Genomic DNA, 27,500 nt, shown 5'->3' with positions numbered 1-27,500 from the left:
ACACATTTAAAGACAGACATTCATAACCTCACACATTTAGAGACAGACATTCATAACCTCACACATTTAGAGACAGACATTCATAACCACACACATTTAAAGACAGACATTCACACCGTAACACATCAGGACATCTCAGTAGCTCACAACAGTTCACAACAGTAGTGAGTTTTAAGCGAGTCTTTAAAGTCTATAGATCAGGGCACACACATTTAATTGTGTCATGCTCTGTTTAAACGCTCTAGTGATCATCACTGAATATGGAAGTCAAGCTGATAGACAGGGTTCCCACGGGTCCTTGAAAGTTTGTGAATTTGAGAAAAAGAAATCATGGTCTTAAAAGTTTTTGAAAATAGACATGGGTCATTGAAAGTGCTTGAATGCTTTTTTTTTTACTTAGCTTGTCAACTAGTAAATAAGTCTCTGTGTTGCTTAACTTTACAGATATTTCACAATATATCGTTTTGCTGTGGTAGAGAAGGCAAGAGACCATCTAGTGTTCATACATGTGAAGGTGTAGTTCATACATGTGAGGGTGTAGTTCATACATGTGAGGGTGTAGTTCATACATGTGAGGGTGTAGTTCATACATGTGAGGGTGTAGTTCATACATGTGAGGGTGTAGTTCATACATGTGAAGGTGTAGTTCATACATGTGAAGGTGAAGTTCATACATGTGAAGGTGTAGTTCATACATGTGAGGGTGTAGTTCATACATGTGAGGGTGTAGTTCATACATGTGAAGGTGTAGTTCATACATGTGAAGGTGTAGTTCATACATGTGAGGGTGTAGTTCATACATGTGAGGGTGTAGTTCATACATGTGAAGGTGTAGTTCATACATGTGAAGGTGTAGTTCATACATGTGAAGGTGTAGTTCATACATGTGAAGGTGTAGTTCATACATGTGAAGGTGTAGTTCATACATGTGAAGGTGTAGTTCATACATGTGAAGGTGTAGTTCATACATGTGAGGGTGTAGTTCATACATGTGAAGGTGTAGTTCATACATGTGAAGGTGTAGTTCATACATGTGAAGGTGTAGTTCATACATGTGAGGGTGTAGTTCATACATGTGAAGGTGTAGTTCATACATGTGAGGGTGTAGTTCATACATGTGAAGGTGTAGTTCATACATGTGAGGGTGTAGTTCATACATGTGAGGGTGTAGTTCATACATGTGAGGGTGTAGTTCATACATGTGAGGGTGTAGTTCATACATGTGAAGGTGTAGTTCATACATGTGAAGGTGTAGTTCATACATGTGAAGGTGTAGTTCATACATGTGAAGGTGTAGTTCATACATGTGAAGGTGTAGTTCATACATGTGAAGGTGTAGTTCATACATGTGAGGGTGTAGTTCATACATGTGAGGGTGTAGTTCACACCTTAGTGTGTTTCTGTCTGCAGGAGCGGAGCCACAAGTCGTACCGGCCCCTGACGGTGCTGACCTTCCGTCTGAACTACGTCGTGTCTGAGCTGAGCTCCGCCTCCTACCACCTGTTGAACGTGCTGCTGCACGCCGTGGTGTGCGTGCTCTTCCTGCGCGTCTGCCGGCCCTTCCTGGACCGCACCTCCAGCCTGGTGGCGGCCCTGCTGTTCGCTGTGCACCCCGTCCACACAGAGGCCGTGAGTACCCTGACCCATGACCCCAACTAACCCTGACTAACCCTGACCCCTAACCCTGACCCCAACTAACCCTGACTAACCCTGACCCCTAACCCTGACTAACCCTGACTAACCCTGACTAACCCTGTAGACCTTCACATTGAGTAGGATGATTAGGCCAGGGACTCAGTGGTACAAAGTCCTTAAGTATGTTATTAAGGCAGTGGAACCTACATTTGGGTTTAGGGGATAGAACCTCACTTGTGTGGTGGGGGGATTAAGACCGTGTTATTAAATGTTTGATCTATTTACTTCTTACATTGTTTATTTTTTATTGTATTTTATCTTTACCTTCTTTTTACTGTTTGATCTACTTCCCCTGCTTTTATATTCATGTTATGCTTGTATATGTTTTTATATTCACTTTATGTTTTTATTCTTGTTGTAAAGCACTTTGAGCTGCATTCTTGTATGAAAGGTGCTAGGCTATACAAATAAAGCTTTACTTACTTACTAGATTAGATTAGACCAAGGACACAAAGTTATAGCTAGAGTGAGTTTTTGCCAAACAAAACACTTTTGAGAGCGAAGTTGAACAAACCATACAAGTCTATGAACAAACCATACAAGTCTATGCACAAGGTTGAACAAACCATACAAGTCTATGGCCCAATCCCGATTCTCTTTTTTACCACTTCGGCTCGTTTTGGAGTCACTCGTTTTGGAGTCACTCGTTTTGGAGTCACTCGTTTTGGAGCCAGAGCCGTAGTGGTTCCCCGGGGGAAATGGGACAACCCTTCATGGGACAACCCTAATACGTCATCCGTAGTGTAATGAATGGGTTAATTCATAGTCAGGACAGCGCATGCGCCTTAGAGCGAGTTCATGATATACCACTAGGTGACTGACAGGTGTCGAGAGAACCACTGGTTATACCTTTGTTGAACCCAGACTAAAGTGTCTTATTATTCTATGTCCAAGTGACATTACACGTAGTATCGTAGAAAAGCATTGACGCTCGCGATTCATTCACAACTTGAATGAACTTGAACGCTATCAATCGATCAAACAAGTCATCAAATAAAAAAGAATAATGCTTCATTATCATGGGGGAGAGAAGTTCTACCCGGGATTTGTGTCGTATCGACACCATTCAAATGGTTTCAGATTCCCTGTCCTCTCCCCTATCCGGACACGTTTGAATTGTTATCCTAACCCACGGTAAACCACAGCTATTAACCCGCAAAGGGTGCCTCCGGGCACCGTGTTTGTCCGTGAATAACACCGGCTATGAAGGTGGTACAAACACAATACTACTTTGCTAACTTCACCATCGCTATACGGTCATTTTGAGCCATCAACCAACCCGCTGGCACCCCGGGAAGTTATGTTTCGACCCCGAGAGCATGCATAAATGTCTATCCGGAAAGAGTGCACTCTCCTCGGCCGCGGCACGCGCCTCTCCTCGGTAACGCGGAGGAACGAAAAGCTTACAGCAGGCGGTCTCCCATCCAGGTACTAACACGGCCCACCCCTGCTTGATTTAGGACAACAGTGCAACAACTTCGAGGCTGAACTTTAGTTACATTTACGGCGTCATATGCCATCAAAGGGAAACATGGAAAAATGCATGACTTACAGATTTAATTTTATGACGTTACGAAATCCGATGTGACAGGAACGCTGGAGAAACAGCCGCTGTCCACTACATTAGTTAACTACATATTTATCATAGTACATACTAACAACAGCTCGGATTAGATTGCCGGTTGTTTTGGTATAATAACAACTATAGCGTCATATACCACCAAGGGGGGTGAATTCACGCCTATCATGCTGTCAAACACCACAGGTAATAATTGATTTCTAAATAAACATGATTGTACATCTCTGAAATGTGAATCGCGCACCGATTTATTTCTATTGGGAAGCAATACGCCGGGGCAGCGTCAGCCTGTGACAAACGCGCTCCGGTGTCCTGCCCGCTGTCCCAAGCGCGCTGGACTGTGGAACTTTCTATGTTAAGCACCTCGGCATAACAGCGATTTCTTTTGTTATGCTTGTTATAAAGAAAAGGTCTATAATGCATTTAAATGAATGATACAACCCATTAATAATACTACCTAATAACAACTGCTCGGATTAGATTGCGGGTGGAAATAGGTCAAAATGCGCATCATGTACAAGTCAGACGAACGTTTGATAGATAACTTTACATATGTGTACCATCATCCGCTGTCAAACGCCACAGGTAATAATTGATTTATGATTGTACATCTCTGAAATGCTCGACTGTCATGCAGCGTTGCGTTACTGTAACGTTAGACACAGCACCGACATAAAAGCGATATTTTGGTTATGCTTGTTATAAATAAAAGGTCTATAATGCATTGTAATGACATTGAACTAAGATAATACGATGGTTATCATAATTTTTCAAGTCTTTAATTACAAGTAATTCCAGAAAAAGTAAATGACATTTCAGGCTCGCTTCCGTATTACGAGAGCGAAAAGAACATTTCTGTAGATGTTTCGCAATGCATGCCGGAAGGGAGTCTCATGGCTCCGAATCGAACGAGGGTCAAGATTTGCTCCGAACGGAGCCAACCCTAACCCTAAACCTAACCCTAACCCTAATAATGAAATGAATTGGGACGCCACTACGGCTACACGTGAACGCGCAAAAAGGAGATTAGGGGTGAAAACGTAGCCAGAGTGGTGAATTGGGATTCACCCTATGTCTAGTCTGAGCACAAGGTGAGCCAACATGCTGTCCCCCATGAACGATGTAGCGCCCCTCTATGAAAGCAGGGTGATGGAGAAACCTGTGAATGAAGCAAGACGTTTATTCATACGTCATGTTTCACTATGACACTGTGGTTGTCTGTGTTTCACTATGACACTGTGGTTGTCTGTGTTTCACTATGACACTGTGGTTGTCTCTGTTTCACTATGACTCTGTGGTTGTCTCTGTTTCACTATGACACTGTGGTTGTCTCTGTTTCACTATGACACTGTGGTTGTCTCTGTTTCACTATGACTCTGTGGTTGTCTGTGTTTCACTATGACACTGTGGTTGTCTGTGTTTCACTATGACTCTGTGGTTGTCTGTGTTTCACTATGACACTGTGGTTGTCTGTGTTTCACTATGACTCTGTGGTTGTCTGTGTTTCACTATGACACTGTGGTTGTCTGTGTTTCACTATGACACTGGTTGTCTGTGTTTCACTATGACACTGTGGTTGTCTGTGTTTCACTATGACACTGTGGTTGTCTCTGTTTCACTATGACACTGTGGTTGTCTGTGTTTCACTATGACTCTGTGGTTGTCTGTTTCACTATGACACTGTGGTTGTCTGTGTTTCACTATGACTCTGTGGTTGTCTGTGTTTCACTATGACACTGTGGTTGTCTGTGTTTCACTATGACACTGTGGTTGTCTGTGTTTCACTATGACACTGTGGTTGTCTGTGTTTCACTATGACTCTGTGGTTGTCTGTGTTTCACTATGACACTGTGGTTGTCTGTGTTTCACTATGACACTGTGGTTGTCTGTGTTTCACTATGACACTGTGGTTGTCTGTGTTTCACTATGACACTGTGGTTGTCTGTGTTTCACTATGACACTGTGGTTGTCTCTGTTTCACTATGACACTGTGGTTGTCTGTGTTTCACTATGACACTGTGGTTGTCTGTGTTTCACTATGACACTGTGGTTGTCTCTGTTTCACTATGACACTGTGGTTGTCTGTGTTTCACTATGACACTGTGGTTGTCTGTGTTTCACTATGACACTGTGGTTGTCTGTGTTTCACTATGACACTGTGGTTGTCTGTGTTTCACTATGACACTGTGGTTGTCTGTGTTTCACTATGACACTGTGGTTGTCTCTGTTTCACTATGACACTGTGGTTGTCTGTGTTTCACTATGACACTGTGGTTGTCTGTGTTTCACTATGACACTGTGGTTGTCTGTGTTTCACTATGACACTGTGGTTGTCTGTGTTTCACTATGACACTGTGGTTGTCTGTGTTTCACTATGACACTGTGGTTGTCTGTGTTTCACTATGACACTGTGGTTGTCTGTTTCACTATGACACTGTGGTTGTCTGTGTTTCACTATGACACTGTGGTTGTCTCTGTTTCACTATGACACTGTGGTTGTCTGTGTTTCACTATGACACTGTGGTTGTCTGTGTTTCACTATGACACTGTGGTTGTCTCTGTTTCACTATGACTCTGTGGTTGTCTCTGTTTCACTATGACACTGTGGTTGTCTGTGTTTCACTATGACACTGTGGTTGTCTGTGTTTCACTATGACACTGTGGTTGTCTCTGTTTCACTATGACACTGTGGTTGTCTGTTTCACTATGACACTGTGGTTGTCTGTGTTTCACTATGACACTGTGGTTGTCTGTGTTTCACTATGACACTGTGGTTGTCTGTGTTTCACTATGACACTGTGGTTGTCTGTGTTTCACTATGACACTGTGGTTGTCTGTGTTTCACTATGACACTGTGGTTGTCTGTTTCACTATGACTCTGTGGTTGTCTCTGTTTCACTATGACACTGTGGTTGTCTCTGTTTCACTATGACTCTGTGGTTGTCTGTGTTTCACTATGACACTGTGGTTGTCTGTGTTTCACTATGACACTGTGGTTGTCTCTGTTTCACTATGACACTGTGGTTGTCTCTGTTTCACTATGACACTGTGGTTGTCTGTGTTTCACTATGACACTGTGGTTGTCTGTTTCACTATGACTCTGTGGTTGTCTCTGTTTCACTATGACACTGTGGTTGTCTCTGTTTCACTATGACTCTGTGGTTGTCTGTGTTTCACTATGACACTGTGGTTGTCTGTTTCACTATGACTCTGTGGTTGTCTCTGTTTCACTATGACACTGTGGTTGTCTCTGTTTCACTATGACACTGTGGTTGTCTGTGTTTCACTATGACTCTGTGGTTGTCTGTGTTTCACTATGACACTGTGGTTGTCTCTGTTTCACTATGACACTGTGGTTGTCTGTGTTTCACTATGACTCTGTGGTTGTCTGTGTTTCACTATGACTCTGTGGTTGTCTGTGTTTCACTATGACACTGTGGTTGTCTGTGTTTCACTATGACACTGTGGCTGTCTCTGTTTCACTATGACACTGTGGCTGTCTCTGTTTCACACTGTTGTGTCCTGGCTGTGTACAGGGAGGGCTTCTCTCTTGGTGCTATCGCCTTCTTCCTTTTTTAAAGATGACAAGAATATTTTGTCTAGAAGCTTTTCACCATCAGATATGAGCGAGTTGTTTGTCCGAGACAATTTCTATTTCGGGGGCGTGGCTTAGCGATAGGTCCATTGTAAGAGCAGCGCTAACGTTAATAATAAAACCTTTCAGGGTAGGTAGGGCTGCCTCAGCCAGGCCCTCTTATTACATATGATGAGAGGAATACACTAGTAAGGGAGATGCTAAATGCAATGAGAGATGCCAGATCTCAACTCATTCAATTTGAAAAATACTCAACAGACTCTAATGGACTCCTGGGAGGAAGGACAGGGCAGGACTGAGTCACTCAAACATCCGCTGGCGAAGCCAAACAGATGAAGGAGATGATATGGTCCACATGTCTCTCAACTGCCCTAGCCTAGCCACCTACTGGCTGAGGCTCATGGGAAGGATCAGGAGCCGCCGTCTAATGATCGCAAGGTCGGCAGATTGGCGGTTCGAGCCCCGGCTGGCCACATGTCGAAGTGTCCTTGGGCAAGACTCTGAACCGCAAAATTGCTCCCAGTGAGCGGGGCCGGCCGGCGCCTTGCATGGCAGCTTGGCCGCCATTGGTGTGTGAATGTGTGTGTGTGAACGGGTGAATGAGAGGCCGTTGTAAAGCGCTTTGGATAAAGCCGCTATATAAGTGCAGTCCGTTTACCATGGAGTATGTTTATAGGGTGTGTTTTTCTATTCTGAAATGAATTGCCACAGACCTGGAATTGAACCCGACGGCGGCGTCCACCTAAACATGACTAGCCTCCTCGCTAACCCCTCCCCCCCCCCCCATCTAAACATGACTAGCCTCCTCGCTAACCCCTCCCCCCCCCCCCCATCTGAACATGACTAGCCTCCTCGCTAACCCCTCCCCCCCCCCCCATCTGAACATGACTAGCCTCCTCGCTAACCCCTCCCCCCCCCCCCCCATCTGAACATGACTACCCTCTGTGCTAACCCGTAACCCCTCCCCCCAATTTGTACTTGTGTTTCACCCCATTCAACACAGTCCCACCGACCACCAGACGGGCCTTGTTTGGAGAACAGATCCTGCCTCTCAGGGGCGGCAGGGTGGTAGTGTTACACATCTCCCTCTCTCTGGTGCTCCCATCTTCATGTCTTTCTCCCCTTGTCCGTCTGAGGACAGACTAGTCCCACATTTCACTCACAAATGAGCCTTTAGTCCACGCCAGTGCCCTTCGTGTTATCTTTGTCTGGAATCTCTCGCTCAGCGGATCATTTGGTTTGTTTTTCATTTGATGCACTGAAGGTCCCTTCATGATAAACAGGGGGACAAAGGACCCTTGTGTGTGCCCCCTCCCCCCCCCCCCTCCTCTGTGTGAGTGTATCTGAGTGTCTGCCTTTTCAGAATGTGGGATGTTCCACATTTATGTATGCATGTGTCAGGTAACATGTTTTTTTAAGTTCTGCAATTTGAATTAACTCCATGGTCTCTTGAATGTGCAACAAAGACGTTTTTAAAAACGTTTTCTGTATATCAGGTAGAGGGTCGGGTAGAGGGTCGGGTAGAGGGTCAGGTAGAGGGTCGGGTAGAGAGCCGGGTAGAGAGCCGGGTAGAGGGTCGGGTAGAGGGTCGGGTAGAGAGCCGGGTAGAGGGTCGGGTAGAGTCGGGTAGAGGGTCGGGTAGAGGGCCGGGTAGAGGGTCGGGTAGAGGGTCGGGTAGAGGGTCGGGTAGAGGGCCGGGTAGAGAGCCGGGTAGAGGGTCGGGTAGAGGGCCGGGTAGAGGGCCGGGTAGAGGGCCGGGTAGAGGGTCGGGTAGAGGGTCGGGTAGAGGGCCGGGTAGAGGGCCGGGTAGAGGGTCGGGTAGAGGGTCGGGTAGAGGGCCGGGTAGAGGGTCGGGTAGAGGGTCGGGTAGAGGGCCGGGTAGAGGGTCGGGTAGAGGGTCGGGTAGAGGGCCGGTTAGAGGGTCGGGTAGAGGGTCGGGTAGAGGGTCGGGTAGAGGGTAGAGGGTCGGGTAGAGGGTCGGGTAGAGGGTCGGGTAGAGGGTCGGGTAGAGGGTAGAGAGCCGGGTAGAGGGTCGGGTAGAGGGCCGGGTAGAGGGCCGGGTAGAGAGCCGGGTAGAGGGTCGGGTAGAGGGTCGGGTAGAGGGCTCTCCTCTCTTGCCAGAGGCTTGTTGTGTAGAGCACAACCTTAGAGAACATTCATATATACAGTATACATATATACAGTATATATACACACTCACCAAGCTCTTCATTAGGAGCTATACTAATACTGGGTAGGGCCTCAATTTGCTCTCAAAACAGCCTCAATTCTTCATGGCATTAATTCCACAAATTGTTGGCCAACATTCCTTTGGTCTGGATTCTGGTCCATGATTGCATCTTATTTGAGCAATTGAATCACACAATTACTGCAGAATTACTAGCAGATTTTTCAGGTGTGTTTTCAAGCTGTGAATCTCCCGTTCTACCACATCCCAAAGGTGCTCTATTAGATCAGGTGACTGGGAAGGCCACTGAAGAACACCAAACTCATTGTCATGTTCATGAAAGCAGTTTAAGACGATTTTGCTTGGTGCATTACCATGCCGGAAGCAGCCATTAGAAGATGGTTACCTTGTGGCCATGAAGGGAGGCACACGCAACAGCAACAACACTCACACAGGCTGTGGCATTCAGGAGATGATTGATTGGTATTAAAGGTCCCAAAGTGTGCCAAGGAAACATTCCCCACACCACCTGGATGAATGAGAAGTTGTTCCTAATAAAGTGTTTAGTGAGTGTGTGTGTGTGTGTGTGTGTGTGTGTGTATATATTCATATACATACACATAGAGTGGCTTCAGAAAGTATTCAGACTCCTTCACTTTTTCCACATTTTGTTGAACTCAATTTAAAATGGATTAAAACTATTTTGTTGGGCCATCAATCCACCCAATACCCCATAATGACAAAGCACATGTTTTTACCTCTCTTGATCCTGACAGACTCAGTCCCTGCCGGTGACATCATTCTTTCATGTCCATTTGCATTAAGCAGGGACGGTCATACGTCAAGCTTCATGGAGATCTCTAAGGGAGTCCCTCAAGGCTCAGTCCTGTCCCCTGTCTTGTTTACTATCTTTATTAATAACATTTATGCCTCCAGCTCAAGTGCATCTTTATGCAGACGACACAAACGTTTACTCAGTGGCCTCTTCTCTGAGCCAGGCTGTTGATGAGCTCCAGACTGCCTTTAAACTAGGGATGCACCGAACATTCGGCCACCGAATGTATTCGGCCGAATATCGCAAAATAAAGCACATTCGGTATTCGGCCGAATGTGTGAAAACACCGAATGTTTACCACCGAATAGTGGGCGTGTTTTGATGAAGTTCCAGCGCCATCTAGTGGCGAAGATAATACCTATACTGATCCGATCAAACTGAACACGGACATTTCATTGAGTTAGATTCGTTCATTATTATTTTTGTAGCACTGCATTTTTTCTCTACAGTGTGAACACGAAGTGCAATTTGTTGAAGATATTCAGTGATATAAATATATAGATATATAAATAAACAAAGGACACCTTTTACACCCATTATGAGTGTTTACAGTGAGAGTGTGGGAGAGTTCTTAGATACTCATCTTTTTCGCAGCCATCTTTATTTTATTTATTGTGCTTTGTTGGTATAGACTGATGTCTGCTGGAATGTTCAATAAAAGTTGTTTTTTTTAAAATCTCAATTTCTTTCTTTGAGAAGCATGAATAAAAAGCAAAATGTATTTAGTTTATGCAATGATAAAATTAAAAACTGCCGATACACATTCGGTATTCGGTATTCGGCCAAGTGTTTCCTTAAATTCGGCTTCGGCCTCGGCCAAGAATTTTCATTTCGGTGCATCCCTACTTTAAACATCTGCAGGCTTCACTGTCCGGTCTAAAGGTGCTTCTCAACGCTAAGAAAACCACATGTATGATCTTTACCAGAGCTCGCCCCTACATTTGAGATGAGACCTTAGTGTCAATTGAAATTGAGTGTCATCCTATAAGCACCTGGGTATCTGGGTGGATGACAGGCTCTCTTTCATAGTGCACATCATGAACCTTTTAAAGAAACTAAGGTCAGGCTGGGTTTTTACTATCGAAACAAAGCCTCAACTTAGCAGCTAGGAAAACACTTGTTCAGGCTACGTTCTTAAGTGTTCTAGACTACGGGGACATTATACACATGCATGCTGCCTCCTCCACACTCTGCTGTCTAGACTCTGTATATCACAGCTCTGTACGTTTCATATCCAACTCATTATCCTGTACACATCACTGTGTACTTTATGACCTGGTCTACTGGCCTTCATAAAGCCTAAAGAGACAGCATCACTGTCTGGTACATCTTTATCTACAAACCTGTACTGGGCCAACTCCCCTCATCTATGTAATCTAATGTCACTCACCAACAGCTGTTACTTTAGTTCCACTAGATGGTTGGTCTAGATGTCTAGACCAGGTCTAGATGGTTGTTCTAACAGGTACCCAGGTCTAAATGGTTGTTCTAACAGTTCTTAACAGAAAGCCAGTGTAGAGTTTCTAAAATAGGAGTATGAGCTCGTCTGCTTGTTTTGGTTAAAACTCTCGCTGCTGCATTTTGGACTAATTGCAGCTGGCCAATAGCTTTAATGATCGCAAGGTTGGCAGATCGGCGGTTCGAACCCCGGCTGGCCACATGTCGAAGTGTCCTTGGGCAAGACTCTGAACCCCAAATTGCTCCCAGTGAGCGGGCCGGAGCCTTGCATGGTAGCTTGCCGCCATCGGTGTGTGAATGTGTGTGAATGGGTAAGAATAGAAAAAGGCGCTATATAAGTCAGTCTGTTTACCATTTATTTACCGTTTAGAACAGATGCACCTGTCTGTCAGGTGGAATCAGGCGTCGTGTCAGCTCGTAACATCTCTACAACGCTCCGTTCTCTCAGCAGTCTGTCTGTAGGCTGTTCTCTCAGCAGCAGTCTGTCTGTCTGTCTGTCTGTCTGTAGGCTGTTCTCTCAGCAGTCTGTCTGTCTGTCTGTCTGTAGGCTGATCTCTCAGCAGTCTGTCTGTCTGTCTGTCTGTAGGCTGATCTCTCAGCAGTCTGTCTGTCTGTCTGTAGGCTGATCTCTCAGCTGTCTGTCTGTCTGTCTGTCTGTAGGCTGATCTCTCAGCAGCGGCCTGTCTGTAGGCTGTTCCTAATGGAAGCCAGACTGTGTGTGTGTGTGTGTGTGTGTGTGTGTGTGTGTGTGTGTGTGTGTGTGTGTGTGTGTGAAGTTCCACTTTCCTCCATTAGGGGTCAGTCATCATGCACACATCCATGTTAGGAGCCCCTGCGTGGAGCTGTCTCTCTCTCTGGGGTTGTGATTTATGTGCTGGGCATGTACTGATTTAATGAAGTTGTTTTCCCAGCTATTCATCTATCTATCTATTTATCTATCTCTCTGTCTCTCTGTCTCTCTGTCTCTCTATCATTCTATCTCTCTATCTCTCTATCTATCTATCTCTCTATCTCTCTATCTATCTATCTCTCTATCTCTCTATCTCTCTATCTCTCTATCTCTCTATCTATCTATCTATCTCTCTATCTCTCTATCTCTCTATCTATCTATCTATCTATCTATCTACCAATCTACCAATCTATCTCTCTATCTATCTATCTATCTATCTATCTATCTATCTATCTATCTATCTATCTATCTATCTATCTATCTATCTATCTATCTATCTATCTATCTATCTATCTATCTATAGCCACCTTATAATGTCTAACAACCATCTCACCATGACAAGTTTGAAGTTACCACATAGACACAACATAGTACGCCTCTAGACTGTCACTGATCTTCTCATTGATTAGGCTTGGAATGGAAAAGTTGAAACATTGATAATCTGCAGCATAAAAACCCCTGACTGTAGAATGTCCATGTTGACTTCCTGCCTGACTGTAGAATGTCCATGTTGACTTCCTGCCTGACTGTAGAATGTCCATGTTGACTTCCTGCCTGCAGGTCACGGGTGTGGTGGGCCGGGCCGAGCTCCTCTCCTCCATCTTCCTGCTGGCTGCCTTCCTGTCCTACACCAGGTCAAAGGGCGCAGACCACTCCATCGGTGAGCCTAACCCTGACCCTGACCCTGACCCTAACCCTGACCCTAACCCTGACCCTGACCCTAACCCTAACCCTGACCCTGACCCTGACCCTAACCCTGACCCTAACCCTGACCCTAACCCTGACCCTGACCCTGACCCTAACCCTGACCCTAACCCTGACCCTGACCCTGACCCTGACCCTGACCCTGACCCTGACCCTGACCCTAACCCTAACACTAACTCACTCACTCCATCGGTGAGCAGCTACCCTCCCAGCATCCTACTTTCAGCCTTGTGTGCATACAGAAGACTTCCCTAGACCTCTCTCTCTCTCTCTCTCTCTCTCTCTCTCTGTCTCTCTCTCTCTCTCTCTCTGTCTCTCTCTCTCTCTCTCTCTCTCTGTCTCTCTCTCTCTCTCTCTCTCTGTCTCTCTCTCTCTCTCTCTCTCTCTCTCTCTCTCTCTCTCTCTCTGTCTCTCTCTGTCTCTCTCTCTGTCTCTCTCCCTCTCTCTGTCTCTCTCTCTCTCTCTCTCTCTCTCTCTCTCTCTCTCTGTCTCTCTCTGTCTCTCTCTCTCTTTCTCTCAAGTTCAATTTCAATTTCAAAGGGCTTTATTGGCATGGGAAACATACATTTACATTGCCAAAGCATGTGAAGTGTGAAGATAAAAAACAAAAACAAAAAGAATGTAATGTACATACTGGAATAAATAAATAGATTACATACTAGATTACAAATAAATAGATTACAAATAGATTACATACTAGAATAAATAAATGAAATAAAACTTATTTCAATTCTTATGGTGGTTTTAGCCCATTTGATTGCCTTTTTCTATCACAGCAGCTAACAAATCTTGCTGCTGTGTTTGCACATTGCTGTACCTCACCCAGCAGATATGGTCCCTCTCTATGGACCCTCTATGGCCACCTTATAATGATGATAAACTAAGATGGCCGCGCGCTTAGTCCGCGCAGCTCGGGGGGCGACCACACTGGTGTTTCTTTATGTTTGTAAATACATTTGTATGTACACTTTTATTTTAGTACTTATAGGGAACAGTTGTGTAAATAGTACCTACAGCAGGCTCGACTTATTAGAAATCGGCACGCAAAACGACAAGACAGTTACAGCGGAGTTTCTAAAGCAACACAGGATATATTACGAGATAGCCCGTGTACCGGGCGAACCTTGGTTCTCAGTCCCCTCCCTGAGGCGGAAGCGACGGAGGCGAGATCGTAAGCAACCCCGAGGCCGCAGGGGAGGCCTGTTAGCAAGGCTAAGGAGAAACCCAAACAAGCCAGCTCTACCAAGCATTTTCCTCTCTAACGTCAGATCCCTGACTAACAAGATGGATGAACTGAGACTACAGGTGGCCAAAAACAGCATCGTAGGGGATAGCTGTGTGATTATTCTGACTGAAACCTGGCTAAATGACAACATTGTGGACGCTACCGTTAGCTTAGAGGGCCGAACGCTACATCGCGCTGACCGAACGGAGCGTGGCGGGAAGTCAAGAGGAGGTGGGATCATAATATCGACGAAGGATAGCTGGTGCTTAAACACGAAAACTGTAAGTAGCCACTGCTCCCCAGACCTAGAATACTTGACTGTTAAATGCCGACCCACATACCTGCCTAGGGAGTTTAACGCGGTGCTAATTACTATATGACGTCATTAGTAGCCAACAAAGTACTGATCCACAGGCTATTCACATCATAGCGGGGGACTTTAATCATGTCGACCTGAAGGCAGTACTACCCAAGTTCTACCAGCATGTAAAATGTGCAACGAGAGGTGTTGTGAAGGCCCACAGTTTAGTGCCAGTTTTAGTTTCCCCAAACCAGCCCTATTTTTGCCCCTAGTATTTCCTTTGTTATTTTCTATACAATTATATACGTTTCGTGAAGTATATGTATTATTCTTGTAATGTTTTATGCATATGTTTGATGACGTAGTATCCGGGGTGTGTCTGTGACCCGGATGCTACGTTCGGTGGTGGTATATAAGAGCCGGAAGGGCGGAGTCAGTCAGAGTGTGTGTAGAGAAGCCGAACGAGAGAGAACTAGAACGAGAGAAGCAACGAAGCCGATCTAAGATGGCGGATTCAGCAGCGAGCACACCGTGCAGCAACTGAAGACGCCAGGAAAAGCGATTCTTGAGTGAGCCACTGTAGCCTGTTGGTTGTGTTCCCGTTGGACCGTCTTGCCAGCGGCCGGCTGTTCACCGTGGGACCAAGCGGGACGCCAGCTGGACATTAATCGTCGTCTCCACGAGCAAACACAGACTCCAGCGGAGCTTCAACGCGGACCACTTCGTCGACGCACATGCCAGTCAACCAGGCCTCGACGCGCACCACGCCACTGGACTATAGGCCTGTTCAGGCCAGAGACTGTCAGTGAGTGATTGAGAGTGTGTGTGGCCGGCCGGGTGGGAATGTATATATGGGGATGTATACAACCGTCGTGTAATAAATGTGTTGTTCATCTGTAATACCGTGTGTTAGTTGTTTGTAGCTTCAATGCTAATGCTAGTTGTTCGTAGCGCTAATGCTAATGCTAGTTGTTTGTAGCGCTAATGCTAATGCTAGTTGTTTGAAGGCTAATGCTAATGCTAGTTCCCTTGCTAATGCTAACGACCTTAACTGCTAGTCTAACGGTTTGCTGTCGCCCCCTGCCTGTATCCTCTTATACTGCCTATTTAGCTCCCTTAGTTAGATAACCAGCCCTTTCCTAAAAGTATACAGTCCTTTTCAGCTACTCCCTGGTTACAATTGGTCCTTCGAGCCGGATTGGTAGTGTAGTGATAGCATGGCTGAGCGCAGCCAACCAGACCAGACAGTTACCCCCCCTTCTCCGCCCCCTGAGCCAGAGCCACGACCACAGAGAGTCCCGCGGTTGCCTCCGAGGTTACAGGAGTATGAGCTTGAGCTTGAAAGCTCACTGAGTGGTAGCGAGGAGCGCACTCCACGGGATACAGTGGTCGGAGAGGCCGAGGTGTCCGCCGGCGAGCAGGTGGCTAGCACTGAGACAGCCCTCAAAGAGCACCAGCCTGAGGATGAGATGGCAGAACCGCAGGGTTTTGCCGTGGAAACGGAAGAACAGGAAGGAGAGGCCCGGTCCGACAGCGCCTGCGGGCGGAAGAGGGAGGGCCTCAGCCTTAACGATCTGCCTCCCAGTACGGCGCGCTCGAGACCTAGCTCCTGCCGCTCAGTGGCTTCCTACCGGTCCAGGGCTTCCGTGGGCAGTTCTGCCTCTGGGGCGGATAGCCTGCACTCCAGAGGGAGTGGTGCCGCGCTGTCCGAATATATGCGCCAACAGGCCGAGATGGCGTTAGAGCGGGAGCGCCAACAGGCCGAGACGGCGTTAGAGCGGGAACGACTCCAGTTCGAGCGGGAACGCCTCCAGCGCCAGGAGGCGCTAGAACGCGAACGCCTCCAGATGAACGGAGCGGAACGCGCGGCGGAGAGACAGCGCCAGGAGGCGCTAGAACGTGAACGCGCGGCGGAGAGACAGCGCCAGGAGGCGCTAGAACGTGAACGCGCGGCGGAGAGACAGCGCCAGGAGGCGCTAGAACGTGAACGCTTCCAGATGGAGCGCGACCGCCTCCAGACGGAGAGACAGCGCCAGGAGGCGCTAGAACGTGAATGCCTCCAGCGCCAGGAGGCGCTAGAACGGGAACGCTTCCAGATGGAGCGCGACCGCCTCCAGATGGAGGGGGCGGAACGCGCGGCGGAGAGGCAGATGGCGAGAGAGCAACTGCACGCAGAGAAGATGGAGGAAATGATGCAGACCATGCGCGACGTGTGCATCAGCAGAACTCCGTCGGCCTGTAGCTCCAGAGTATCATCCGCACGGCCCTCTCGAGTGCCATCTCCTGAACCCCCCGCCGATGGCTCCATGACCCCCGCCAGGACTGTCCAACCACAGGCCCAGCTGACCACCTGGAAGGAAGAGGACCAGGGACCCGACCGCTACGCGGCCCAGAGGGAGCCAGCGTCGCTGCCCGGGGGGGGAGTCATCCCCCAAGAGCGTAGCACACCCCTAGGTCCTCCAGTGCACCAAAATGCATGCAGGCCGGACACCCAGACCGTCACTCCAGCACCGATGATCCACTACAGGATGTTCCCCCAGGTGGAGGGACCCAAGTTCCCCTTCTTCAAGGACGAGGACAGGAGCCAGTATGTGGAGCTACGCATCTGCCTAGACACGCTCTTGGACAACTCCTGCTCCGAGTCCTACAAATATGCGATTCTCCTTCAGCATGTGAGGAACCCCAGAGCCCACAACATGGTACTGGCCCATGCCTCCGCACCGACACCTTACACCAGAGCGCTCGCTGACTTGGATGCCCGCTACGGTCGTCCCTGGAACCACGCCCTTGCTGAACTGCAAGCCCTCGAACAGCAGGCCCCCATCAAGGATGACCGGGCGCTGGATGACTTCGCGCTCCGCGTGCACACCTTGGTTGGGATGCTGAAGACGCAGGGCCCAGCTGGCGCCAGCGAGATCAACAGCACCTCCAACGTAGAGCGGCTGCTCCGCAAGATCCCACGCTTCCGGCAGGAGAGGTTCCGGCGACAGCAGCGCGTTCGTAACCCCGAGAAGTTGGGTCTGAGCATGGCTGCCTTCGCGGAGTTCCTACTGGAGGAAGTGCATGACACCAACGTAGACGCCATGGGTTACGCTGAGCCGAAGAAGGAGAGGGAGAAGGGAGACCGCTGGGACGGGCCGAGCTCGAACAGAGGACGCCCAGTAGGAGTGCTGTACACGGAGGAGGAGCCTCGGAGAGAGAGGACCACCCGACCTGAGGGAAAGGATTCCTCTCAACCCCCTCCGAAGGGACGGAGAGGTCCACCGCCATGTCCGTACTGCACCAGCGAGCACTGGCTCAATGAGTGCAGTGACTTCAACAACCTGAGTACCGAGGCCAAGCAGAGGTGGCTCGAGAAGAACCAGAGGTGCTGGAACTGTGGGCGCGACCATCTGGCGAAGAACTGCACCTTGAGGAGGAAGTGCAACCGCTGTGAGGAGGTCCACCTCCACATCCTACACGAGGTCTCCCTCGCCAGGTCCACGGAGGGCAACAGAAGCCCTAGGTCCGGTCGCGCACCGGAAGAGGAAACCCCTGTCTACTACCTAGACTCGCCACAGAGCAGCGGCTCCAAGGTTCTACTGAAGGTGGTGAAGGTCCGACTTCACCACAACAACGCTGTGTACGACACGTACGCCGTTCTAGACGACGGGTCGGAACGGACCATCCTTCTCCAGGGGGCAGTGCGCCAGTTGGGGCTCCAAGGGACTGCGGAGAAGCTGACTCTGCGCACGATACGTCGCGACCTTAAAGAGGTCACCGGGGCGAGAATCAACTTCTCTATCTCCCCGGCGGGGCGGCCGTCGGATAGACTTCGGCTTCAGAATGTCTTCACCGCCGACCAGCTAGCGCTCTCCCGCTACGACTACCCCCTGGAGAGGTTACGCGCAAGATATCCCCACCTACGGGGAGTAGACCTACATCCGATAGAAGGAGCGGAGCCAACCCTTCTCATCGGCTCGGACAACGCTGAACTGATCGTGTCGCTCCGTCCTCCGCTGAGAGGACCACGAGGCTGCCCGATGGCTGTTAAGACTGCGCTTGGGTGGGCCCTCCAAGGCGCTACCGAGTGGAGAGAGAGGGACGGGAGAGCTACGTCATCCCTCCATGTCCGAACCGAAGAAGCAAACCAACCAACCGGACCGCCTGGAGTGGAATCTATTGCTGCCAGTGCACCTGGAACAGTTAGTACCACAAATGGTTCCCCACAGGAGGACCAACCGAGAAAGAAGTCTCTGTGGACAGAGCATAAGTCTCTGGATGGGAAGACCTACTACTACAACTCCCAGACTCAGGAGTCCCGGTGGTGGCGCTACCGTGCCATGGCGGCAACAGCTGTTGCCGAGGAACACCTGCAGGTGGCCATGCACCCTCACGTGGCCGAGGTCAGCATTGACGCACCCGTCAACTCCGTCAAGTACACGTCAGCCATGAAAGTCTCAGCCAGTATTGTAGACGCCTCCAAGGAGGAAAGGCTGAAGTTGGCGAAGAAGAGAGTAAAGTGGAACCCAGAAGAGGAGGCCAAGCAGGCCTTCAAAGAGCTTCTGGAGGAGGATGGTGGTTCATCCGACGCGTCATGGGAGCAAACCATGAGAATGATCAGCAACGACCCACGCTACAGCGCCCTGCCCAAGCTGAGTGAGAAGAAGCAAGCGTTTAAGGCCTACCAGGCTAAGAAGGAAAAGGAACAAGCCAAGCAGCTCAGGAAGAGGAACTGTGAGGCGCTGACGAGCATTCTGGACAACATGGCCAACGTCACCCACTGCACCACCTGGTCCGAGGCCCAGCAGTACCTGCTGGACAACCCCACCTTCGTTGAGTACGAGGCGCTGGAGTACATGGACAAGGAAGACGCTCTGATCTGCTTCGAGGAGCACATCCGCGCCCTGGAGAAGGAGGAGAAGCAGAAGATTCTGCTGAGGGAGAGAGACAAGATGTCCGAAGGTGCCGTGGTACTGGGGATGGACCAGTCCCTTCCGCGCGCCGCCTGGCAGACAGGCAGAGTGGTCGACACTCTCACCTCCTACTTCGCGCTGCTGGAGCGGCCTAGCCAGTGTGCCTTCTTAGTTAACTGAAACCGAGGGTTTCATGGGGCGGCTGTTGTGAAGGCCCACAGTTTAGTGCCAGTTTTAGTTTCCCCAAACCAGCCCTATTTTTGCCCCTAGTATTTCCTTTGTTATTTTCTATACAATTATATACGTTTCGTGAAGTATATGTATTATTCTTGTAATGTTTTATGCATATGTTTGATGACGTAGTATCCGGGGTGTGTCTGTGACCCGGATGTTACGTTCGGTGGTGCCTATATAAGAGCCGGAAGGGCGGAGTCAGTCAGAGTGTGTGTAGAGAAGCCGAACGAGAGAGAACTAGAACGAGAGAAGCAACGAAGCCGATCTAAGATGGCGGATTCAGCAGCGAGCACACCGTGCAGCAACTGAAGACGCCAGGAAAAGCGATTCTTGAGTGAGCCACTGTAGCCTGTTGGTTGTGTTCCCGTTGGACCGTCTTGCCAGCGGCCGGCTGTTCACCGTGGGACCAAGCGGGACGCCAGCTGGACATTAATCGTCGTCTCCACGAGCAAACACAGACTCCAGCGGAGCTTCAACGCGGACCACTTCGTCGACGCACATGCCAGTCAACCAGGCCTCGACGCGCACCACGCCACTGGACTATAGGCCTGTTCAGGCCAGAGACTGTCAGTGAGTGATTGAGAGTGTGTGTGGCCGGCCGGGTGGGAATGTATATATGGGGATGTATACAACCGTCGTGTAATAAATGTGTTGTTCATCTGTAATACCGTGTGTTAGTTGTTTGTAGCTTCAATGCTAATGCTAGTTGTTCGTAGCGCTAATGCTAATGCTAGTTGTTTGTAGCGCTAATGCTAATGCTAGTTGTTTGAAGGCTAATGCTAATGCTAGTTCCCTTGCTAATGCTAACGACCTTAACTGCTAGTCTAACGGTTTGCTGTCGCCCCCTGCCTGTATCCTCTTATACTGCCTATTTAGCTCCCTTAGTTAGATAACCAGCCCTTTCCTAAAAGTATACAGTCCTTTTCAGCTACTCCCTGGTTACAAGAGGAGAAAAAACACTGGATAAGGTATAGATACACAACATCAAACGTGCTTACAAGGCTAGTCCGCTAGCTCATCTAGGCATGTCTGACCATGTGTCAATCCTCCTGATTCCTGCATACACTACAATGGGGAAAAGTGCTCCCACCACCACTAAGACTGTCAGAACCTGGCCAGAAGGGTCCGCTCCACTGCAGATCTGCCTAAATGACACCCTATGGCAGGAATATGAGCATGAGGACCTGGAACAGTACACGTCGTCGGTTCTGAACCACATAGTGAACTGCACCAACTCAGTCACCGTGGACAAACGGGTCCGGGTCTACCCCAACACGAAGCCATGGATGACTGGGAAGGTCCAAAAACTGATAAATGAGAGGGACAACGCCTTCTTCGCAGGGAAGCGCACACCGCTGTACAACTCCACCAGGGCCAACCTAAAGCGCGGCATCAAAGCGGCCAAGGCAGAGCACAGAGAGAAGATTGAGGAATGCCTCCTGAGCAACGACTCCAGGCGGATGTGGCAGGGGGTTCAGCAGATGACAAACTTCAGAGCCAACAGGCTCACAGCCGCAGAGGACGACCCCCTGCTGGCGGGAAAGCTGAACACCTTCTACACCCGGTTCAACGAGGGGCGAACGGAGGTAACCACAACACAGACACCACTCTCTCCAGCTCTCAGCAGCCTCACCCTCACAGAGCACGAGGTGAGACGCGTACTGAAGGCGGTGGACCCCAGGAAAGCCTCGGGGCCGGATGGCGTCCTGGGACGGGTGCTGAGAGACTGCGCCGACCAGCTGGCCGGGGTTTTCACCAACATCTTTAACCAGTCCCTGTCCCAGGCCACCGTCCCACCCTGCCTGAAAACCTCAACTATCATCCCAGTCCCGAAGAAAAGCACGGTGAGCTGCCTAAACGACTACCGCCCGGTGGCACTCACACCAATCATCATGAAGTGCTTCGAGAAACTAGTCCGGGCCCACATACTCACACGCCTCCCGCCCAACCTGGATCCATACCAGTTCGCCTACAGAGCCCACAGGTCCACAGAGGACGCCATAGCGACGACTCTCCACGCCACTCTATCCCACCTGGAGAGGGGAAACAGCTACGCGAGACTGCTCTTCGTGGACTTCAGCTCCGCCTTTAACACCATCCTTCCAGACAGGCTAGTGACCAAACTACTAGACCTGGGTCTATCACACTCTATATGTGCGTGGATCAAGGACTTCCTGACCGACCGCCCCCAGAGGGTGCGGGTGGGCCCCCACACCTCCACAGCCCTCAGCCTCAGCACTGGGTCACCCCAGGGCTGCGTGCTAAGCCCCATCCTCTACAACCTCTACACCCACGACTTCACCCCCATCCACCCCAGCAACTACATCGTAAAGTTTGCAGACGACACCACCGTGGTGGGATGTATCTCGGGGGGGGACGAGGCGGCGTACAGGGATGAGGTAGAGCAATTGAGCAAGCTGTGCAAGGTTAACAACCTGCTGCTAAACAAGTCAAAGACCCAGGAATTCATCGTAGACTTCAGGAGGAAAAAGTCAGAGATCCAGCCCCTGCTCATCGACGGAGAGAGCGTGGAGATAGTCTCAACCCTCTATCTATCTATCTATCTATCTATCTATCTATCCATCTACCTACCTATCTATCTATCTATCTATCTATCTATATATCTATGACAGTACTCACCCCTTGTGCAACGAACACCTCGTGGACGCAGCAGATGCCGATCACGGTGATGCCCTGCTCCTTACACAGCGTAGCCGCCGCGACCAGGACCACTGTCACAGCTATGGGGGTCCACACTGTCACAGACAACACACACAGAACACTGTCAGAGCGCTGTCTCAGGAGGGCCTCCAAGATCTCCAAGGACCCGACCCACCCTGGGCACGAACACTTTGTCAAGCTGCCCTCGAACAGGAGGTACAGGACCCCGGTCGCTAAGACAAACAGACTGAAGAACAGCTTCTACCACAGGGCCGTCAAGGCCCTGAACACAGAAAAGGCCTAAGTTCTGGGCCCAGGACAGTCCGGACGGATTGTATGGCAGCTAGTGCTGAGGCACAAACATGTACATTTTCAAGCCTGCAAACTGTGACACTTTAAAATAATGTGAAAAAATACTTTTTGTGCAATATGACAACCCTAGTTGACTATCTGTGCAGTATAGTACAGTGGATTGTGTACATAGCCTTTATTGATGTAAACCAGCTCCTTACCTTCTTGTGATTTTATGCATCTATGCTCTTTCTAAAATGTGTTTTCTTTTTTCCTTTCCTAAACACCAGGGGAGCCACCCCTCCTAAATTTCGTTGTTTGGTACCTGTACTGTAGCAATGACAAATAAAGTCCATTCCATTCCATTCCATTCCAAATAAAGTCCATTCCATTCCATAATCCCACTATCCCTCTCTATGGCCACCTTATAATCCCACTATCCCTCTCTATGGCCACCTTATAATGTCTAACAACCATCTCACCATGACAAGTTGCCACATAGACACGACACAGTACGACTGTAAATGTTACTTAAATGATCTTCTCATCGATTAGGTTTGGAATGGAGATAAGGAAAAAAAAAAAAACTGAGATCAAAGGGAGCAGACCAGTCCCTGGGTGACCCACCACCCTCCCTCCACCCTAGTTTACCAGACCAGTCCCTGGGTGACCCACCACCCTCCCTCCACCCTAGTTTACCAGACCAGTCCCTGGGTGAGCAGCCTCCACCCTCCCTCCACCCTAGTTTACCAGACCAGTCCCTGGGTGAGCAGCCTCCACCCTCCCTCCACCCTAGTTTACCAGACCAGTCCCTGGGTGAGCAGCCTCCACCCTCCCTCCACCCTAGTTTACCAGACCAGTCCCTGGGTGAGCAGCCTCCACCCTCCCTCCACCCTAGTTTACCAGACCAGTCCCTGGGTGAGCAGCCTCCACCCTCCCACCGCCCTAGTTTACCAGACCAGTCCCTGGGTGACCCACCACCCTCCCTCCACCCTAGTTTACCAGACCAGTCCCTGGGTGACCCTGCACCCTCCCTCCACCCTAGTTTACCAGACCAGTCCCTGGGTGAGCAGCCTCCACCCTCCCTCCACCCTAGTTTACCAGACCAGTCCCTGGGTGACCCTGCACCCTCCCACCGCCCTAGTTTACCAGACCAGTCCCTGGGTGACCCACCACCCTCCCACCACCCTCCCACCACCCTAGTCCCAGGCTTGCGTGAGTACCGAGCCCTCAGATCCCTCAGAGCCCTTCAAAGGACAGCAGCAGACAGCCACAGAACGAGCCCTGGCCTGTCTGTAAATCCTCTCCCTCTCCTCTCAGCCCTCAGGCCAACGTTGCGTAACGCCACCCCCCCACTGACTGACACCCCCGTGAGTGGTTGTGTTAGAGTTAGCGTGTTAGCGTGTTAGCGTCAGCGCTGCCAAGTCCTCTGTATCTCTAGGTAGCTGGCAGTCTTTCTCAGTATCAGGCCAGCCTGCCTGCCTGCGCCATTCCCTGGAAAAAGGTGTTGGTTCATGTGGGCGGGCGGGAGGGAGGGAGGGAGGGAGAGAGAGAGAGGGAGAGAGGGAGAGAGAGAGAGAGAGAGAGAGAGAGACACACACACACAGAGAGAGACACACACACACAGAGAGAGACACACACACACAGAGAGAGACACACAGAGAGAGAGAGAGAGAGAGAGAGAGAGAGAGAGAGAGAGAGACAGAGACAGACAGAGACAGAGAGACAGAGACACCTAAAAAGGTGTTGGTTGGTGTGGGCGGGCGGGCGGGAGGGAGGGCCGCGTGTTAGCGTGTGTGGGCTGTGTTCAGGGACCGCAGCGGTTCTGCTGAGAGGAGGACAGTTGATTATGGTGTTTTACTGGAGAAGGAGGAGGTTGATTAATAATTTAATCTAATTTCCCTCCTGAAGTCGTCATCCAGGCTGTGGTGGTCTGGCTTCAGTACACTGTGTTATAGTCCTCAAGGCTGTGGTGGTCTGGCTTCAATACACTGTGTTATAGTCATCAAGGCTGTGGTGGTCTGGCTTCAGTACACTGTGTTATAGTCATCAAGGCTGTGGTGGTCTGGCTTCAGTACACTGTGTTATAGTCATCAAGGCTGTGGTGGTCTGGCTTCAGTACACTGTGTTATAGTCATCAAGGCTGTGGTGGTCTGGCTTCAGTACACTGTGTTATAGGGATGGACGGTTTCCAATTATTGAAACCGAAAAACCGTCAGAGAGTAAAACCGCGGTTTTCCGGTTAACCGAAAATAACAGTAAAAAAAAAAAAAAAAAAAAAAATTTAAAAAATTTAAAAGAGCGCCAATTTCAAATAATTGAGCCCTACTGCTACAATACACTCATGTCGAACACCATTAAAACACCGTAAGCACAGTCGCAACACATTTAGGCTACTTAGTTTCACAAATATAAGTGGAAAGGCAGACTTTTGTAAGCTACACCATACATGAAAACACATGAACACTTAACACACCAGCTCCGCTGATCCAGGGTGCACGCCTGCACGGAAGATCATCTCTTGGAACAGCGTCTTCATTGAATGAACTGCTTTCTCAATATCTTGGTTCTTAGACAAAGTTTCAGCTGCTGCTCAATGTATTTAAATATTTGAATACTGCTCAATAATCACTGAAATATTAGACTTAGAATTATGCAGTGAACATACTTAAAGCTTTTCATAAAAACCACATGCCGCGAGACTGACTCGTCCTGAACTGTCGTAAGTCAATCAACAAAGAATGCCCCATCAAAATAAAAGTGCCCATGGTAGAGCTGTCAAAATAGAGCTTTCAAAATAAATGTACTAATACAGATAGAGATAAATACAGAACTACCTTTGCGTCACTAAGTGACCGCGTATCTTCTGAGACATGCGTTCTGTCATCACTTTCAGTAGCGCCTTCACACACAGTGGCGCTGTGCACAAACACTCTTGATCCGTATAGCTCTTGTTTTATTATATTGTGGTTTAGTAAATACTGCACTTGGAGTTACATTCAATGCATGATTTGTGCTATAGAACATAAATAAAGTTTGATTGATTGATTGATATCAAATCAAATCACATTTTATAGCGCATTTCTCACAAAAGTGACCCAATGCGCTTTACAGAGAGCAGCGAAAATGATCTTATTAAATGTAAGCGAGTAATTGTAAAAAAAACTTTCCTATCTACCAATAACTGAAGGCAACTATCTTTCCCATAGAGTGATTCGTTACCCTTAAATATAATCCCAATTAGATATTAATCCTCAGTTATTCTTCACAACTGACCAAACCTCTCACTCATTGCGCGGCAGATTCAGACTGTATCATTGTTATTTTCACACACGACAAACATGTGACATGTTCCAGTTTTATTCTTATTCTATTTTATTCTTCTAAAAAAAAAAAAAAAAAAATCCGGTTTCAGACGGTTTTGATAAAAAACCGTTTCTATTTTTATAAACCCCGGTTTTCGGTTTAACCGAAAAACCGTCCATCCCTAACTGTGTTATAGTCATCAAGGCTGTGGTGGTCTGGCTTCAGTACACTGTGTTATAGTCATCAAGGCTGTGGTGGTCTGGCTTCAGTACACTGTGTTATAGTCATCAAGGCTGTGGTGGTCTGGCTTCAGTACACTGTGTTATAGTCATCAAGGCTGTGGTGGTCTGGCTTCAGTACACTGTGTTATAGTCATCAAGGCTGTGGTGGTCTGGCTTCAGTACACTGTGTTATAGTCCGTATTAAACGTACTACTATTATTATTATACGTTTTATTTATAATGTATACATTTATTTAAATGTTTTTTGCACTCTTTTAAACTATTTACATTTTAAATGTTGAAGTCTTGGATTGAAGTCTTGGATTTTAAAGTCTTACAGAAGTCTTGTAATGGTTATCCATCCAGATAAGACTTACATTGACTATACAACACATTGTCTGGTCTGGGTCTGGCTCCCAAACAGCCTGTTCTCTAACCTAAGCCCTTTGTACTTGTCACTACTGTCGTCCCAAAGCTTTGCTATTTCTAGGGTGTTCAAATCCTGGGATTTTTCCGTGAAGCATTCTTTGACTGATTTGAGTGCAACTGTCCTAAAGTTCAAACAGACTGTGAACGGCCTTCAAGGCTGTTCAGTGCTTTTGCTCTGTCTAATAATAGTAATAATAATTCATTGTATTTATATAGCGCTGACAATTTGGGGAAAAACTGAAAACACAGAAACAACAAGCAACAGATAACATGAGCACATAGAACACAGAGTTAACAACAGATAACATGACACATAGAACACAGAGTTAACAACAGATAACATGAACACATAGAACACAGAGTTAACAACAGATAACATGACACATAGAACACAGAGTTAACAACAGATAACATGAGTACATAGAACACAGAGTTAACAACATATAACATGACACATAGAACACAGAGTTAACAACAGATAACATGACACATAGAACACAGAGTGAACAACAGATAACATGACACATAGAACACAGAGTTAACAACAGATAACATGAGACACATAGAACACAGAGTTAACAACAGATAACATGAGCACATAGAACACAGAGTTAACAACAGATAACATGAGACATAGAACACAGAGTTAACAACAGATAACATGAGACATAGAACACAGAGTTAACGAACAGGCACATGGAACAATTAACACAGCAATGTCCAGGGGGGGGGAGGGGGTGGCAGGGTTAGGGGAGATGGTTAGGGGTAGGGAAGGTTGTATGCATGTCCAGGGGAGGAGGGGGGTGGCAGGGTTAGGGGAGATGGTTAGGGGTAGGGGAGGTTGTATGCATGTCCAGGGGGGGAGGGGGGTGGCAGGGTTAGGGGAGATGGTTAGGGGTAGGGGAGGTTGTATGCATGTCCAGGGGGGGAGGGGGGGTGGCAGGGTTAGGGGAG

At 48.5% G+C, this 27,500-nt stretch overlaps 1 protein-coding gene across 1 annotated transcript in view; it reads left to right on the top strand.

Moving 5' to 3' along the window:
* Positions 1-27,500, top strand: part of tmtc3 (transmembrane O-mannosyltransferase targeting cadherins 3) — a 93,517-nt gene that overhangs the window by 6,490 nt on the left and 59,527 nt on the right. Inside the window, exons 3-4 of the mRNA XM_080538750.1 lie at positions 1,411-1,629; positions 12,840-12,939. Coding sequence (XP_080394876.1) covers positions 1,411-1,629; positions 12,840-12,939 — 319 coding nt within the window. The remainder of the gene's footprint in view (positions 1-1,410; positions 1,630-12,839; positions 12,940-27,500) is intronic.

Source organism: Nansenia antarctica, assembly GCF_963989245.1.
Source record: "Nansenia antarctica genome assembly, chromosome: 9".
Lineage (NCBI taxonomy): Eukaryota > Metazoa > Chordata > Actinopteri > Argentiniformes > Microstomatidae > Nansenia > Nansenia antarctica.
The sequence above is the reverse complement of the archived record's forward strand: the minus strand, read 5'-3'. Positions and strand labels throughout refer to the sequence as shown.